General features: G+C 41.3%; 1 protein-coding gene across 2 annotated transcripts; it reads left to right on the top strand.

Annotated features, from left to right (window-relative positions):
- Nucleotides 1–12,716: 12,716 nt before the first annotated feature.
- Nucleotides 12,717–16,254, top strand: RPS16 (ribosomal protein S16). Of its 2 annotated transcripts, XM_087765189.1 has the most exons (6): nt 12,717–12,817; nt 12,905–12,960; nt 13,711–13,812; nt 14,609–14,705; nt 15,859–15,906; nt 16,054–16,254. In XM_087765189.1, the coding sequence occupies exons 2-6, from the start codon at nt 12,913–12,915 to the stop codon at nt 16,197–16,199; spliced, it is 441 nt and encodes a 146-aa protein (XP_087621315.1). In that variant the 5' UTR covers nt 12,717–12,817; nt 12,905–12,912; the 3' UTR covers nt 16,200–16,254. The 2 variants fall into 2 exon arrangements, with proteins under 2 accessions (XP_087621315.1, XP_087621316.1); XM_087765190.1 differs by lacking the exon at nt 12,717–12,817 and having other exon boundaries at nt 12,824–12,960.
- The last annotated feature ends 222 nt before the right edge of the window (nt 16,255–16,476 follow it).

Genomic DNA, 16,476 nt, shown 5'->3' on the forward strand with positions numbered 1-16,476 from the left:
TCCTGGCACATTCTGGCTGCCTTTTACCACTTCAGGGATGCAGAGCAGTCATAAAGTTTAATTGCCCAATTAAGCAGGGTTTACAGTTGCTTTGCATTGCTGGAGTGCCACAAAGCAGATTGAACAAACTCGTGAAGCTGGCCCATATTTTTTTTTTCTGTCAGAAAAACATAAAATACATGGGCTAAAGTAACCTAAATACGGAGGTGGGTATAGCTTGTACAGGAAGGCATGTGTTTCAGTGTTGTGGAACGAGTTACAAGCGAGAACCCTAATCTCTCCTGTTCTCATTACAAGATGGCAGAGGGACCCCTGGGTGTGCGAGTAAAGCTGGCACAGCCAGGGCTCTGTTGGACCTGTGAGATGGGGAAACACAGAGCAGCTGGGGCTTCCTGCCGTTCTGCCGGGGCAGCAGAAACAACCTTTTGAGAACGAATTGGGGAGAGGGAGGGAAAAAAAGGCATATAAGCATCAGTGATGATCTGCAAATGGAGAAGTCTAAACTTTTTAATGGGGAGGGGAGTTCAGTGAGGGCAGCAGTAGGGGAGGGCTCAGACCAGCTGAGCCTGCAGCTCTGCCTCTCACCGCCTGCTCGTCCTCTACCAGGTCCCCTCGGCAGCCCCACAGCTTTCCTCCCCACCCACCGCTGGCGGGTTCCTGTTTCTTTTCAAGCCTCTTGGTTGTGGGGTGACACCGGATGCACACGCCTAAGGAGAGGAGAACAGCAAACACTTTAGGGTGGTGGAGGCCTCTAGAGACAATTTCACTACAAATAAATACTACAGTTATCTAAACTCCAGCAGGCATCTCAGTAAAAGTGGCTTCATGTTCAAGAAAGCTGCCTGATTCCTTCCAGGTTAATATTTTTTTTTATTTAACAAAGCAGTTTGCTGACAATATAAACTATTGGCTAGAGCAGGGTTTCTCAGACTGCCAGCTGCAGCTACCAGAGGAGCCACGGGAGAGTTCAAAAGGACCAAAGCTCACAAAAAGTTAATCGACTCACAATATTTTTCTACTACAATGACAACAATTTAAGGCAGTAAGTATTTCTCTTGATAAGTAGGTGGTAACCAGGGCTTGCAGGATTTTCACAGAAACAGACAAATCAAAAAGAAAGCCATGCTTGCAAAACCAATATAATAAAAAATTGTGAAATGGACCCCGTTACCAGCCCCGAGACCAGCCCCCATGGGATGGTGCCCCTTTGGTAGGTTAATGAAACCAATGTAAATCAGCTGATTTCTTTAGTGGGGATTAGTAGAGACAAATTTGAGTTAGCGCAAACACACTTCAGTTTAGCTTGTCCACTAAGTAATGATGGGGTTTGAGGTGCGATTCTCGCTCGGTGGTGATGGAAAAGCTCAGGGAGCTTTAGCATTCACCCCCATGGCAGCTGGCAGTAATGCCGATGCAGTGTGATCCCCCCTTCCATGTCCCAAGGGCACTCACAGGTACGGAGGGCTGTGTGCTAGCCCGGCTTCGCCCTCCCCATCCCCTACCACCACCATACATACACTTAGATCAGCACTAACTCTGTTCCAGGCTTGTCACAATCCTCTGACAAAGTAGAGAGACAAAGGGCTAAAGGATAAGGAGGGGAGAGATGGAAGGAATACATATGTGGAGTGGGAAAGAGATGAATAGATCATTAGCTGAAAAAAAATCCTACTACAGTTTTCAGTTGTGTTTGAGAAGGCCTTCAGTAACAAGCACTTGTACAGGACCCCGAACAGCTGACAGAAGTGGCAAAGGTCACTTTAAGTGAACTGATTTCAAATCTAGCTCAAATTAGAAAGACTGGAGGTCTGATCACTAGATAGTTATGCAACGGTCACATGTGAAATCATTGGTTGGTCCGTATAGTCTAGTTCGAGTGGTATCAGCTGGCATTGTAAAAGAGGTAAACCCTCTGTCTGACCTGAACCCTCTGCCCAGTCTTTCCTCTGGAGAGTTGATGCAGGAATAGCAGAAAGAAACTGCATTTCATGATTACTCTCTTGTTCTCAGAACAGCCCACAAAGTGGTTGTTTCTTTTGGATGCTTGGGAAAGAATAACTACATATATTCTTTAGATCAGAGTTATATCATTTGGACCACAGCTACCTGTTGAACAGTTGTCATATCACTACTTAGGGACATATACCAACAAAATTTGAAATCCAAAGATGCAGACATTAACAGGAACCTAGACAATTGAGATAAAATGTGCATTGCAAACTCTAAGCAGAGAAATCTGCACTGACACTGCTTTATAGAAAGCAAGGTTGCAGTTGCTACGGTTTCCAAATGGCCATATTTTGCAAGCAATCAATAAAGGCACTGAATTAAAATTAAATCAGGAAGACTGATGGGGACTGTACAGCTTCTGCTGCTGAAGGCAAGGGCTCTGTGCATGTTCAGTCAGAACTATTGGTTAGTTTGTTTAAGTCTTTGTATTCAGAGGATTTGATAATTGCACAGAGGAAATTCCTGCATGCACAGGCTGAGATCACAGAGACAAGATGGTCTTTTTTTCTTTTTCAACAAATGATGGTTTGATTATTTGTGCTGTTGAAAGCCAAGTATCCTGTCAAGCTTATATGAGATACAAATAACTGCAAAAAATTATGTTCAAAATGATAAATCAATATTTCACATTTTAATATTTTATGGAAGCACGATTAAAATTATTTATATTAAATGTGAACTGTATGAATGATGTTTTAAAAATTAATACAATATGGAAAATCTCAAGTGTTCTATTATTTTAATTAAAAATGTATAAACACCAAATACATTAAAATAAAATGCCAACAGATTTGAATTCTGATGCCATCTATGGATTAAAAAAATGTATTGATATCAGCTCCATATGACGTGACAAAAATACATAACTATCATTAAACTGATTTTGGGACGATGGAAAATTGTGAAAAGTTATGTTGATGGCTTATCTATCTAAAATGTCACTGACCATGGAATGGAATTACACGGTAGAGATTATATGGAACTTTTTTGTCAAAATACTTTAACTCTTAAAATAAACAACTAGCAACCGAGTCCAGAATGCACAATAAACAGACTTGAAGAGCTTTTAACTCCAATCTTAAAAAAAAAAGGAAAAGAAAAAGTGCTTATATAAGAATAACAGTTCAGAGTATCTTTAAATCCAATGGAATACATTCTTTCAGTCCTTAATACTCTGCTGCATTTGTCCCAAACACAACCCTGGCTCGTCTGTGAGAAACTTGACCTGTTTGCTCTCAGCTCCTACCAAATAATGGATTTGCTAGAACAGGAGGGCTACTCCACTCGCTACAGAGAGCATGTTGGATATAAAATAAATGTTCCAAAGGCTTCCAGGGATAATGAACAGAAGTCTTATTTTCAAAAGTTACAGATATTTTCAAAAGTCTAATCTAATGAACTTTCAATTATATATAGACTATGAATCTATGTCATTCTGCAAACAGAACTCAGGCTCCTAAGTCACTTAAAGGCAGGGGTTTTGTATTCCTTTGGGAGTTAGGCACCTACATGCCATATACAGTTTAAACATTTTTGAAACCTGGGGTTCATTTCCCACCTAACTACTGATTTTTGTGTGGTATAAAATCACCAGTTTGTATTGCCATACTTATATTACTCTCCAAACTCCTTCATTTGACAAGACTGCAAGCTTGCATCAACAGTATCTTCCACTGTGTAAGACTACAGGCAATGATAATCAGCGTGGGAGGATTATTTCTCACTGTTCTGAGTAGTATCTTTGTTTGATGCTGCATGGTTGATACACCATATTTTTATTTGCAAAGAAAAGGTGCCAAACTCAGGGATTCCCATGGAGCTCAGAGCAGCATCTGACCTACAGAAGTGAAACAACACACAAGGCACCTGCTAGAGCATGAAGGGCCACGTACAATGCATGCATATCTCACACTGTGAGAGGTGTCTTGCTATGGCAAGGGTATTATTATTTCTCCAACCAGTGTACATTCAATCTCTGTATTCTATAACTAAAGGAAAATCCTACTGAATTTCTTTTACAGTCTGAAATGCATACGGGTCTCCTATTCTGTAGGGGAACTATCATTTCTGTGTTGATATGCTCAGTGTTTGGGATTTTTTTCCCACTTCAGTTTTTTCTCAAATTGAGATATTGTACGTTTTCCTTGATTGTGATTGCCATAAAATTAAATAACTAATTTTGATTTTTAAAAATACATATTTTCCTTTTGTTGTGGTTCATAGATGCAATGCTAGTGCCATCATTTCTATATTTATTTTGGAAAGATAATTTGGAAGATTTCTTTCCAGGAAAAATCATGAGGTGGTTTTTGCAATGTTTAGATCAGCCTGACACTTTCACTACCAGTGAAAAAGAAATATTTTATCTGCTCTGTATTCTCTGAATCTCCATAGCTCTACTGAGAAGTTATAACCCTTAAAGAACACTTTTATAAAACCAATAGCTGAACAAGAATATGGATAAGATGAATTTTTCAGCAAAGCTGAAATTTGGATGGAATGTAAATATAAAGAGAGTCCAGAACAGATGTCTGTTCAAGAGGTGTTTACAGTTAAGGTGTGATTCTTCATAAGGAACGGAGAGTAAAAGTTCATGCATCTGATTTTTTAAACTATATTAAGAAAGTCACCAAAACAATTTCTCTCACTTCTTAATCTGCTAATCACACTATATGTGTCACTACATGCCACACCGACATTAGGCTGTAGAAATACACTTTCCAGAAATACTTTTTCCTAAGATCAGCAAGAAGCTATAGGTAGCAGCATCGGGGAAAAAAAAAAAAAAAAATAAAAATCTGGGTCAAAAGCTCCCATGAAATTATGACACAGATAAACACTCAAAAAAGAATTGTGTTAAGACATTCTAGACCATCAGCTGCTATGACTGCTGTGTTGCTGGAGGCTACTGCCAGTGTAAGGTTTCTAACCCAAGATGTTAACTTTGCATTGAAATAATCTGGAATGCACCTAATATTTGCCATTCTGTCAGAGAAATGACCTCCACCAGACAGGGTAACAGTTTCTTGGAGTGGCTGAAGCCCAACTGATGGGGTACAGATGACAGTTCACAAAACAGGGCATTTCAAGGGACCTGGAGATTTTAACAGGTTTTGATGAAGCAGCTTTTAAAAGAGAAGGAAAAGTAGGTATGCATATTAATATCAATGTACTTTCTGGGTTTGCAGTAAAAGTAAAACCAAAGGACTAGAAGGTTGGTGTGGTTAACTTCATAGATATTGAAAAGGAGCGTTAGTTCCTAGTTGAAACCCATCAAATTCTTTTAGTAACAGCCTATTATCTCCCTCTTACTTCCCTCTATCACTGGTCAACCCCTGTATTGCATTCCATCTTTCTTAGACTAAATTCTTCTGAGCAAGGACTGTATCTTCCTGTGCAATTTTATAACATGTAACAAAAGATGCTTATAATCCTCACTAAAGCCTTTAAATACTACTGCAGTAAGAAGAAGCAACACCATTTACAAGAGCAGCCAACGAGTATCCCAATGATGTCATTACAATGATATTTCTGTCAAAAGGACAATGGACTACCTGAGACTTAAATTTGCATGAATGTTCCAGTCCAGCATCATAGGACACGTATGTAATTATTTTGTGTGTGAAACCTTCTCTAGAAGAACAAAGTACCTCCCTAAATGTGAACTTTGTCTGCATAAATAAAACCATCTGGCTTGTTGTCTAACCATCTGGTTTGTCTAAAGTTTATAGTCTCCTGAGTGTTATTCACAGGCCCACATATGATCAAGCCTCCACAGACATTTTTATTTGGTAAAAGCTTTCCCACAGCACTTTATTTTTTCTATCTGTTTTTGATCTTGTAAAAAAATGTCATTTTAATATGTGTGTTGTAATACTGCATGTGTTTGTGTTTCTGTGAACTGGGTGTAGATCTCCTAGTGGGTAGATATTACAGGCTAGATTCTCTTGGGAACAGTGGAGGAAAGAACGACAGAAGAGCCATTTGGAGATACCAGATCCTATGACTTCTTCACCGCAGTCCCTGAACAAAGGGCTAGGTGAGGGCGGACAGATTACTTTAAAATGCATCAGCTATTACCATGAGAACTGACCTCTGTCTCAGTTCAAGAGCTGCAGCTGGTAACAGGTAACAACCACTTTGTCAACCCTACACCAGACGGGGACTCTGCTGGGTTCGACGATTCCACGATTCCCGGCAGCATGCAGCGTCCAGATAACCTAGCCGTATTCAGCCCTGTGTGAATAAAATGCATTATTATTTTTCCTTAATACTACAAGCTGGACAGCCACTACATTTCTGCTCGCTCACTCTGCTTCATAAACACAAGATTTTCTACCCCGAGCCCTTATACAGCCTTGCCAAAAGGGTTCATTCTCCTTCAGAGTTCAACTGCTCCAGTTTCTGGAGAAAATGTCTCAGTTCTCTGGTAGGTCAGTAAGTACACAGCAGTTCATGAGCTCTGATACTTCTGCCTTATCTGCCCTCGTACAACAGGCAATGGAAAATGTTTCACTTGAAACAACAAACAGATTCAAAATCAGAAATAGAAATGACCTCAGTAGAGATTAATATAACTTCACAGAAACCTACCTCTTTCTGCTCTAAACCACAATTGATGTTTCAGCAAATTAAGGACGTGCATAGTTAATAGTCTATTTCTGCAGTCAATAACAATAATCACACCTTTTTGTCTACCTAGAAGATAGCAACTTTCTGTATGTGTTACATCAAAAGTGAGATTTAAAGAGAAATGCAGACCTACAGATCATGGAGTGCGATACCGTGTTTGTAATCTGAACATAACTAAACCAACTGAGGCAAGAAGCCTGTATTTTAGAGATGTGCAAAACGGGTGTCCATTTCTATGATCACTCTTCCCTCAATTTCTTTAACATGGAAAAGTAGAAAGGATCCCAACAGGCCCGCGGAAGCTAAGACCCAGGACAATGCCTCTCGCTGCAGAAGAGTTGAGAGAGGGCAGCTGGATCCCACTGGACCCTGCTGTGTTTAGTTTCTAAAAAAGGGAACTAAACCGAGAAGCAGCCTCCAGGGGCAGCAAAATACAGCAGGAAGCTTGGAGATGCTGTTCTGTTCTGAAAAAATAAATTGTTTCATGTATGTGATTCTATTTACTTGTTAGCTTATTTGTGTAGCTTAGGGGTATTGGGCTGTTGCCCAGTCAGCTTCTTACAACTTTGATTCCTGTTGATATATAAAAGCGTGAGTGTATGAGCTCACGCACCCATACTTAAGAGCAGCCTCTGTGGATGTACAGGAGAAGAGTTTTAAGTAATTCTAATTTACTGTCAATAAATTTCACTAAAGCCTTGTATAATGCAAGAGAGGTCGAACATAGATGAAGTCATATTCCAAATCCAAGTCCTAGATTTTTAGTTTTTATCCTTTAATATCTGGATGGATTCTAAAAGGAGCAGTTAATACACTATCACTTTCCAGCTAAACTATGTTAACTGAATATATGCATCTCCCGCCATTGTAAATAGGATGCATGTTGTAAATTTAAGTCACAACATCTTATCAGATTCCAGAAACAAGTCAGGTAACAGAGCTAAAACAATGAGCCTTAATGTCTGTCTATATGTTCAGATCCAAGATGGGCTTTGTATTTCTTTTGTTTATTGTACTGGAAGAGCTATCCTATTCATTCAAAACTAAAGTCAAGATAATCCTTAATTGTGATTTTTCCCAAGTAGCAATGCTAAGAGTGGGTCCTGAGTGACCTATTGTATTGCTAATTATTTACATGCAATAAATTTCAGTGTGAATATGCCTATCACTGCGTCAATTTCTACACTACAAATTAGCTTGTGTTTTCAATCTCAATGTGATATTAACATTTATAATCTGCAAATGGGACTCGGTATTCACACCAACCAGGATAATCCATATCTTTATGTTCCAGAGCTTATGTTATAGAGGTTCCTTAGAGAAGGATAATTAAACAAAAAATTTTACTTTAGATTTTAAATATTTTCTTAGGAAAAAAAAAATTTATTAATATGAAAATCTTGTGTGATCCTTATTTGTTTTCAGAGCATATTTCCAAGAGCTGGGAAGATTTGTTTTCTGGCATGCATCAAACATTTTTCCATTGGTCACAGCATTCTTGCACTAATTGAGTTTAGAAAACTCTTCAGCTGCTGCCTGGATGAATACGATCTGTGAAAAGCAAGCATCAGAAATAATGGGATCCATTAGCTAATTACACTTTATCATCAAGTGTCATGCATCAGTCGCAAAATGTAATATGAGAACTATATTCTGGTATCCCAGATCTTTCAGATTGTAAGAGCTGCCATAAAAAAAGCATGTCAGTATCTTCTTTTCTGAAATGCTTCATGCTTCTCAGTGAAGGAACCCACTGATTTTCAAAAGGTACAAGACAGAAGCCTTCTGAAGCATATAGAGATGATTTTGCTGTCTGAAGTAAAAACTTCAGGGAATATGCTTTGTTTATCATGCATGAAATGGGAACAAATCTTTTCCCTGGCTAAAATTATCCACTCTGCTAAAAAAAAAAATCCTACACTGTATAATTCAATTGCAAATCAGGACATTTTTGTAGAAGGCATGGATTTTTTTTTTTTAATGTGACTATGGACTATGTAGAAGAAATGTTTCTTCGTATTTCCCTTAAATGCCGCTTTACTTTTGCAAAAATTTTCTTTATTTTCTGTGACAACATACATAGAAGTAACTGACCATATTTTGTGATAGCTCTCGCCTTTCTATTCATGTTTCAGGTAATACATGAGGAAGATAATCTCACTGATTCTCACACTATTTTTCCATGGAGAGCATTTTCTCTCCTTTAAATAAGAGGAAATTTAGAGTCACCTTACAGCTGGCCTTGTTAACATATTGACCTTGACTCTTTGTTGCCTTACACTCAGAGTAGCTACATACTTTGGTGTTAAGTGGAAGCTAAAATGCCGTCCCCTTGGAATGTTTACCTTTTGAACTCATATGTGAACTTGATTTGAAAGGTGACAAGGTCCAAGTGGAGAACCAACATCATGATTCCACACAGAAGTCCAGGCACTTGCTATTTTAAATTCCAAACTACATAAAATCCCAGAAAAAAAAAAAAAAACGCACAAACTCATAAATAGCAAAAATCTTCAATAGATTTGACTCCTGCATAGGGACACCAAATAAAATCTCTGTTAGCACTCAAGTAACAAATGAGTATATATTTAAAATTCATTGGTTACACTACATCAGCCTGACAGTACTGGCAGGCAGTGGACTGACACCCACGTTTTGTACTGCAATTTTCCATACGCTCCACACTGACAAATTTCCAAATGAACAGACACAATGCTGCTCTGCTCAGCCCAGCTCACTGACTCTGCTTGCTCCACCTTTGCCCATCTCCTGCCATTCCCTTCCTGCCCTCCTCCCCATGGAGCCATGTTACCTACGCAAGGTTTGTGCTCCTGTCGCAAAGTGAGGAAAGAACTGGAGACATCGTCAGAGACATTCCCCTATGGTGCTATACCCTGCTGCTATACCCTAGCTTTTTCCAGCAAACTGACAGAGCAGTGCGCGTGCCTGGTCTGTGGGAGGAGAGTAGGTCACAGCAGCATCTTACACCGCAGCCTGCAACGAGGTCAAAGCAGCTCCAGTGGAGGAGGTCAGTCAGTGAGAAACTCTCAATCCCTTAAAGCCTCCCTAAACACCCATGTAAAAGATTTAGTGCTTGTAAGATACTTGTTGGTACAAAGATACACAAGAGATCATGTGTTAGTACAATACAGAATCACGATGAAATCAAGCACTTAGACTTGAGTCAAATCCAAATATTTTCCCTCCTGTTAGAAAGTAATAAAAATGCTCTGTCAAGATGGGTTCAAACCTGCCAGCTCTCTCTTGAAACGCTCCTTCTGGTAAGAGTGGCTTACCAGCAAATACAACTTAAATTTCTCTGGGCCTTATTCACTGTTTTGAATGCTATGTAACTCTTCACACCGGTGCAAAGTAAGCTTAAAAAAAAAGGCTGCCAAACAAGTGCCTTACATTCCACAGGTGCAATTATTTTACTAATAAAGAGGAAGCAAAGACAAGAGTCTGTGGGTGGTGCTTGGAGATTCTTACTATGTTATTATTTTTGAGATCAGAGATATATTACCATCTTAAAGTATTTGGTGCACAGTAAGACTAAATAGGGATATTGTTAGTGCTTGGACTTTTCTTAAAAATATAGTATCTTACCTGATTTTTTTTTCCATTCTGGTATCTTTCTTTTTGTTTCTTTCCTATATGGTGATATTTATGATCTAATTCTTGCTTCCCATGTTACAGCCTAATTTCTGTGGTAGGTGGACTCCAAATGCCTTTTAGCTTCTATTCCCATTTTTATGCTAGAAAGCAAAGGAAACAGGCAGCACAAAGCCTTTAACCTTATTTTCTAGGCTACACTATCAATATATGTTGGTTATCATCTTATTTTGCTAACAGAAAACAGGAAGATATATATGTGTAGGCCTATCACTGGTTTTATGCACAGGTTCTTCTAGGATGAACATTTTCAGTTCCAGGAAGAGTGTGCAGCAGATGAACACCCAAAAGAGGGTGAATTTTGCAGGACCTAAGCAAGCATGCTCCCAAAAGGCAAGCTTTATACAAGCAGATATTTGAAACCCCCCCAGTTTAATGATGTACTTGGTATTAAAACACGGGTCTTCATTAGCAGACCTCAGATAATGCCCACAAAAGGAACAGATTTAGATTTGTTTTCTTTTCCTTTAAAAGCTCCCTGAACACCCAACAAAACTCAGTTACTAATGGCTCACCTTTGGGTTGATCACAAGTCTTAGTTGAACCTTTTTGTCTAAGTGGATAATTGGGTATTATGTTTTCTCTTTTTAATTTAAATAAAGGTTTTGTAGTATCTAGTATTTCAGCTCCTGCAGCGGCTTTCATCATGCAAGCAAAAGATCTCTCTTACACAGAGCCACTTATTTTCACCAAATATGTACAGGCTAAATTGGTTTTTAAATTTCCACTCTTCTGTGAAAAGTAACTGAAATCGGCCAACAAGCTGGTGACCATTCCCCTTCCCCCAATGATGTGGAAAGAGTGGATGATAGACACACGTGACTGCATAAACACTGTTCCTTAGGAAACAGCCTTAAAAAAAAAAATTCACTTTTCAGGTCACATGCTAAAGCTTTGTACAATTGGGGGTTTGAGATGTGCTAAAGCTTACAGGCTCTGCACAGTACTATTCACTTGAATAGAACTAATCACTCAAATTGCATAAAGCTAAGTGCTTGTTTAAATCCTCACATGACTGATGACTAATGTTCAGTATTTAAAATCCTGTCCAAAGACAAAAGAACTGATTGTTTCATTTCAGCAGTCAACTTTCTAATTAATCATAGTAATTTAAATCTCTAGCGTTTGAATTATCTAACAAGCATGACCTTGCTTCATCGATAGATTCTGCTTTTGTCCTTCTGGAAAATTTGTCATTCTAAATACCAAGCCTTAAAAGTAAAATATTTTCAGTCTGAAAGTGACTTAAATTCCATGTTTTATGACAGGTATTAAACAAGGAAAACAGAAATAAAAGCTCAAATTGATGGTGCTCCATGGATGCCCTGAGTCTAAGAACTCCTTGGCTTGATCTTAAACATAATGGTCCCGGACTATTGAAGTGGGTATAAAGAATTGCCTGAATATGCCTCAGTGCAAGATGCTAGAATAGAATACAAGGTTTAATGCTTCATCTTCTCCAGCTGTTTACTAAACTTCAGAACTAAAAAACCTACGTAGTTTGTATTGCTGCATCTCAAGGAGGTACAAAGACGGACTGTAATTCTTTCGGGGAAGGCATCATGTTGTTCTCTTTACACCAGAACCCCCGCTGGGTTCTGCTTGTGACCGGGATACCTAAGAGATGGCACGCCAGTGTCAACACTAGATGTTTCACAAGTAACTCAAGAAAAAGCCTCTCCGCAGGCTGCGCATCCCCTCTATCCCTCTCAAGAAGTCCTCCAAGCTGCTGTAATCCATGTCAGAGCTCGGGCAGCGACTGACCCTTCCCCGCCTAAGGACGGGCCGCGCTGCTGCCACGGCGCTGGGCCGCTGGCTGGGAGCAAGCGTGCAGGCGCCCGGCCTCCTCCGGGCGGTGCCCGGGCTCCCTCCCGGGAGCGGCAGCCGCGCTCCTCCGGCGGAGCGGCGGGAAAGGCCCTGCGGGCAGATTCAGCAGCAGCAGCAGCGTTAAGGTGGGAGAAGCTGGCTTCTGAAAGGGGCACAACGCCTACCCAGCGCCTACGCAGGCTGACGGGACTCTATGCCTTTACATAAAACGCAGAAAGTGAGGTAATTCTCTGTGCAACGAAAGCAATTAAAAAAAAAAAAAGCAAAACTCAACAAAACAAAAACGGAGCAGAACGGAGGGGGGGGGGGGGGGGTAAGAGACGGGGTGACCCTACACCAGCGCGCCGAGGGGGAGAGCGTGCGGGCGCAGCGGGCCCCAGCCCCCCCCGCGGCGGCCTTACCGAAGGCCCGGCCGACCCCCGTTTAACCGCCCCAGCGCCTACCGAGCCTCACCGCCCCCCTTCCCGCGGGACGGCGGTTAACGGAAGGCACGCGCCCGCCCTCCCCTGCCCGCCAAGTTCCGGGCTGCCGCAAAGCGCGGCCGGGCAGGGGAGGAGCGGCCCAGCGCTCTGTCGTACTGCCGGAAGACGGCGTTGCGCTTTGCGGCCCAGCCGCCCCTGAGCAGAGGCTGGGAAACCCCGTTCGGCCTTTTCCCGGTGCCGCCGCTGAGGGCAGGGTGAGTGTCCGGGGGGCTCCGGCCTCCGCCGCCCTGCCCGCGCCCTCTCCCCCGGCAGCGCTAACGCCGCCTCCCTCTCTCTTGCAGGAGGAGTCATGCCGGCCAAGGGCCCCCTGCAGAGCGTCCAGGTCTTCGGGCGGAAGGTGAGGCCGGGGCGCCGCGGCCCGCTCCGTCTCCCGCTCGCTCTCGGGCTGGGCCGCGCCCCGTGGCCGTAGGCGCCAGGGGTACCTCGGCGCCAGCGCGGGAGCCGCGGCGCCGGCTCCTCGCCAGGGCCGTGTGGCGGGGCTGGCGGGCGGGAAGGCCGGCGGTGGCGAGGCCTGCTGGGCAGCCCACGTGTCCCGCTCCGTGGGCGCCCCAGCGCGCCGGGTCCCGGGGCCGTGCGGGAGCGGGGGGAGATTTGGTCTCTTAGGGAGGGGACGCGGGTCCCCTGGGTCGGAGCTCTGCTCTCTCTCTCTCTCTCTTGGCAGTACTACGGCCCCCGGCCGTAGGGGCGTGGGTCATCATTGCCGGTGTCCGAGAGCCATGTTACGGGGGGGTGGTGGGAAGGTACAGTTCGCACTGCTGGGATCCAGTGGCTCAAATAATTCTAGGTAACAGGCTCCTGTGAGGAAACGAGCCACAAAAACACTGTGTTGCAGAACGGAGATGGTGCCTTTCCCTTATTTTACAACTATTTTACAGCTATATAACATTTATAACTCTAACCTAAATATAACTTTGTTAAGACGATGCCTTAATATTTTGAGTGAATACGTGGGAATGTAAGGAGTGTACTGTTTTGTTTAGTGTGAGATGTTCATCTCGGGCATAAAATTTAAGATTTTTAGATTGTTAAATAGAGATTCACTAGTGCAAAAATGAAGTGCTGCACTAATACACGTTTGGATTTTTAGAAAACAGCAACTGCTGTTGCCCACTGCAAGAGAGGAAATGGCCTCATAAAAGTGAATGGAAGACCTCTGGAAATGATTGAGCCCAGAACTCTGCAGTATAAAGTAAGCATTCACCCAGCCTCCCCCACTGCCCTTGGATATTAAAATACTATTATACGCATAATCGCTTGGCGGTGGAGAGGAATTGCTTGCCATATTGACAGTACTAAATTTTTGGTGGTGTGTTGCCTGACCACTTGAAGTGTAGATGCTGTTATGAAAATTCACAAAACTGTCTTTTTATGATTGTCTCGTTGGGAGGGGTGGGGTTTTTTTGCTTAATTGGATTAATGCATATTAATGTAACGTGAAGTATTTTCAGCACTTCACATCCATTTTTTAAATTGACACATCCATTTTTTAAATTGAAATGAGTGACTTAAACCCCTCCTTTTTAGAAGATTCTTTAGAACTTAATACAGTAGCTGTTTGAACACTGCTGAGAGAACCTAAAACTGACGAGATAAACATAAAGTGTAATAAATAGTGGAGAAAACCACTCACAAATTACTTCAGATCTTCAATTTTAATAACTTGATTTATTTTTCTAGTGCTGATGTAATTATGGCATTCTACTTAAACTATTTCCTTGCTCTTAATTCCCATGTACATATGCTTAGCTATTAAGATTTTTGAAACTTTAAAAAAAAAGTTCAAGACTTCAGTACGTTTGTTTTGCAACAGTACTAGTAGATGTCAAAGAACTCTGCAAGAGGTGTGCTTAACTTGGGTGTGTGCTTGTAAAATCAAGGCTCCGTTTTTCAGAACATTTAATAACTTCACATTTGGTAGACCTACTACAAGCTCTAATCCTTGTTGTCTCTGATCAGAAGTGAATTTTCTTTGTTTTGTTTCTCAGCTGCTTGAACCTGTCCTCCTCCTGGGGAAGGAACGGTTTGCTGGTGTCGACATCAGAGTCCGTGTCAAGGGTGGTGGCCACGTAGCACAAATCTATGGTACGATTATGTGTGGGGTCTTCGGTGTGGGCTAGAACAAGTCAAGCCACATATTTAAGAGGCTTGAATTTAGAATGGTAACTCGTGCATCTCGACTGTTTCTTTTTCATTTATTGTTAAGGGCTTATTGGTTATATTTTATGTGCAGAGCTGTAACATCTAGAGTAAGTTGAATGAAGTAAATTGATGAAATTATGAGGAAACGTGAGGAAATGATCTTTGTGTCTTGGCAGTCTGACAGGACAGTTGAAGCACAGCTGAGCAGAAAGATTTTCGGAGGCGAAAAGGGGATTTATCATTAGACATTTTACCTGTAGTTGTAAGTTTCCATGTTATTCAGAAGCATTTTGCAACTGACCTGTAAAGCTAGGTAGTTTTTTCCCTTGCAGAGCAGACTGAGAACATGCTTGCAGTAGCTGTTGATAGAGTTGCTTTTTACAAATGATAGATTTGTTCTGCTGTCACAGTTTGGGTATAGGTTAGTGAAATGGAGCTGAAGCTGCGTGAAGAGCCGCGACATGTTTCAGTCTCAAAGTTGATTGCATTCATTTTTTCAGAAAATTCAGATTTTCACTGAAGTCCTGATCTTAATGTTCTGACAGATAACAGCCTAACAAAATCTTCACAGTTAGGCCTATGCTCCTGCTTTGAGTTCTGATTACTGTGTTACTGTGCTACAGGCTTGTTTTGTTGAGGTATGCTAGAAGAACCGCTCATACCATCCTGTTTTCCCTTTTGCCTCCTTAGTCTTTGAGCACACTGATCAATTTTATCCTTGTTGAAAAGTATAGATGTTTCAGAGGATTGTGTTTCTAAGGGTTTTGGAAGTTGGATGCTTGTAGGTAGCAGATGAACCTACGTTAGTAGTCTGAAGAGAAGGTGATCAAGACTGCCCTTGCACAATTCCTTGGCTAGCCGGCAGTTGTCAAATCAACAAATGAACTGTGGATGGCCTCTTGGCACAGATTTCTTCAAGATTTGCCAACGTAAATGTCACGTGGAGTATGGGAGGGGAGACTAAGGAGGAAAAGGACAATTTGGCAGAAAACAAGACAGCAAGTTTCGAAGATAACTGGCACTTTGTGTTTAAGTTTTTAAGTACATTTGCAATCCTTACTGATCCATTATCTTTTTTTTTTTTTTTTTTTAACAGCTATCCGTCAGGCTATTTCCAAAGCATTGGTGGCTTACTATCAAAAATGTAAGTTGTTTTGATTGTTATATTAGCCTTAAGTGGAAATGTATGTTTTCCGGTAGTTTTGGTGCAAAAAACGTTAATATGGATTTGTTCCATGTGAAACTTCTTAAACTGAAGATTTTTTTAATTTTTTTTTTTTTTTTTGCACAGATGTTGATGAAGCTTCCAAGAAAGAGATCAAGGATATTCTAATCCAGTATGACAGGACCCTGCTGGTTGCAGATCCTCGCCGTTGTGAATCCAAGAAATTTGGAGGACCTGGTGCTCGTGCACGCTACCAGAAGTCTTACCGTTAAAATTGTTCTAACATCATGTGACAGTCAATAAACAAAGAAAATTTGATAAATTTCATGTTTCTAAGTTGCGTTTTTCTGTATGGGTAAATAGATTTTTCACTGTGTGTTAACTTAAGATTGATAATTGATCAGTATTAAAGTAAAATCAGAGAGCTGTTCTCTTTTATCCCTTCCTAGTAAGTAAGTCTAGATAGATAGGGTCTTGGGAATAAAGAATAGCTTTCTCCTGTTGATGAATGTGTGGTTATCAGAACATAAAGAAGGCTTACATCCTGTT

The sequence above is a fragment of the Nipponia nippon genome, unplaced genomic scaffold (assembly GCF_047370975.1).
Source record: "Nipponia nippon isolate SJK-2023a ecotype South Korea unplaced genomic scaffold, ASM4737097v1 scaffold_3, whole genome shotgun sequence".
Classification (NCBI taxonomy): domain Eukaryota; kingdom Metazoa; phylum Chordata; class Aves; order Pelecaniformes; family Threskiornithidae; genus Nipponia; species Nipponia nippon.

Coding starts and splice junctions, on each gene's coding strand:
- RPS16 (XM_087765189.1), top strand. CDS start 12,913: ATGCCGGCCAAGGGCCCCCTGCAGAGCGTCCAGGTCTTCGGGCGGAAG. Junction 12,961..13,710: donor TCCAGGTCTTCGGGCGGAAG/GTGAGGCCGGGG, acceptor TTGGATTTTTAG/AAAACAGCAACTGCTGTTGC. Junction 13,813..14,608: donor CCAGAACTCTGCAGTATAAA/GTAAGCATTCAC, acceptor TTTGTTTCTCAG/CTGCTTGAACCTGTCCTCCT.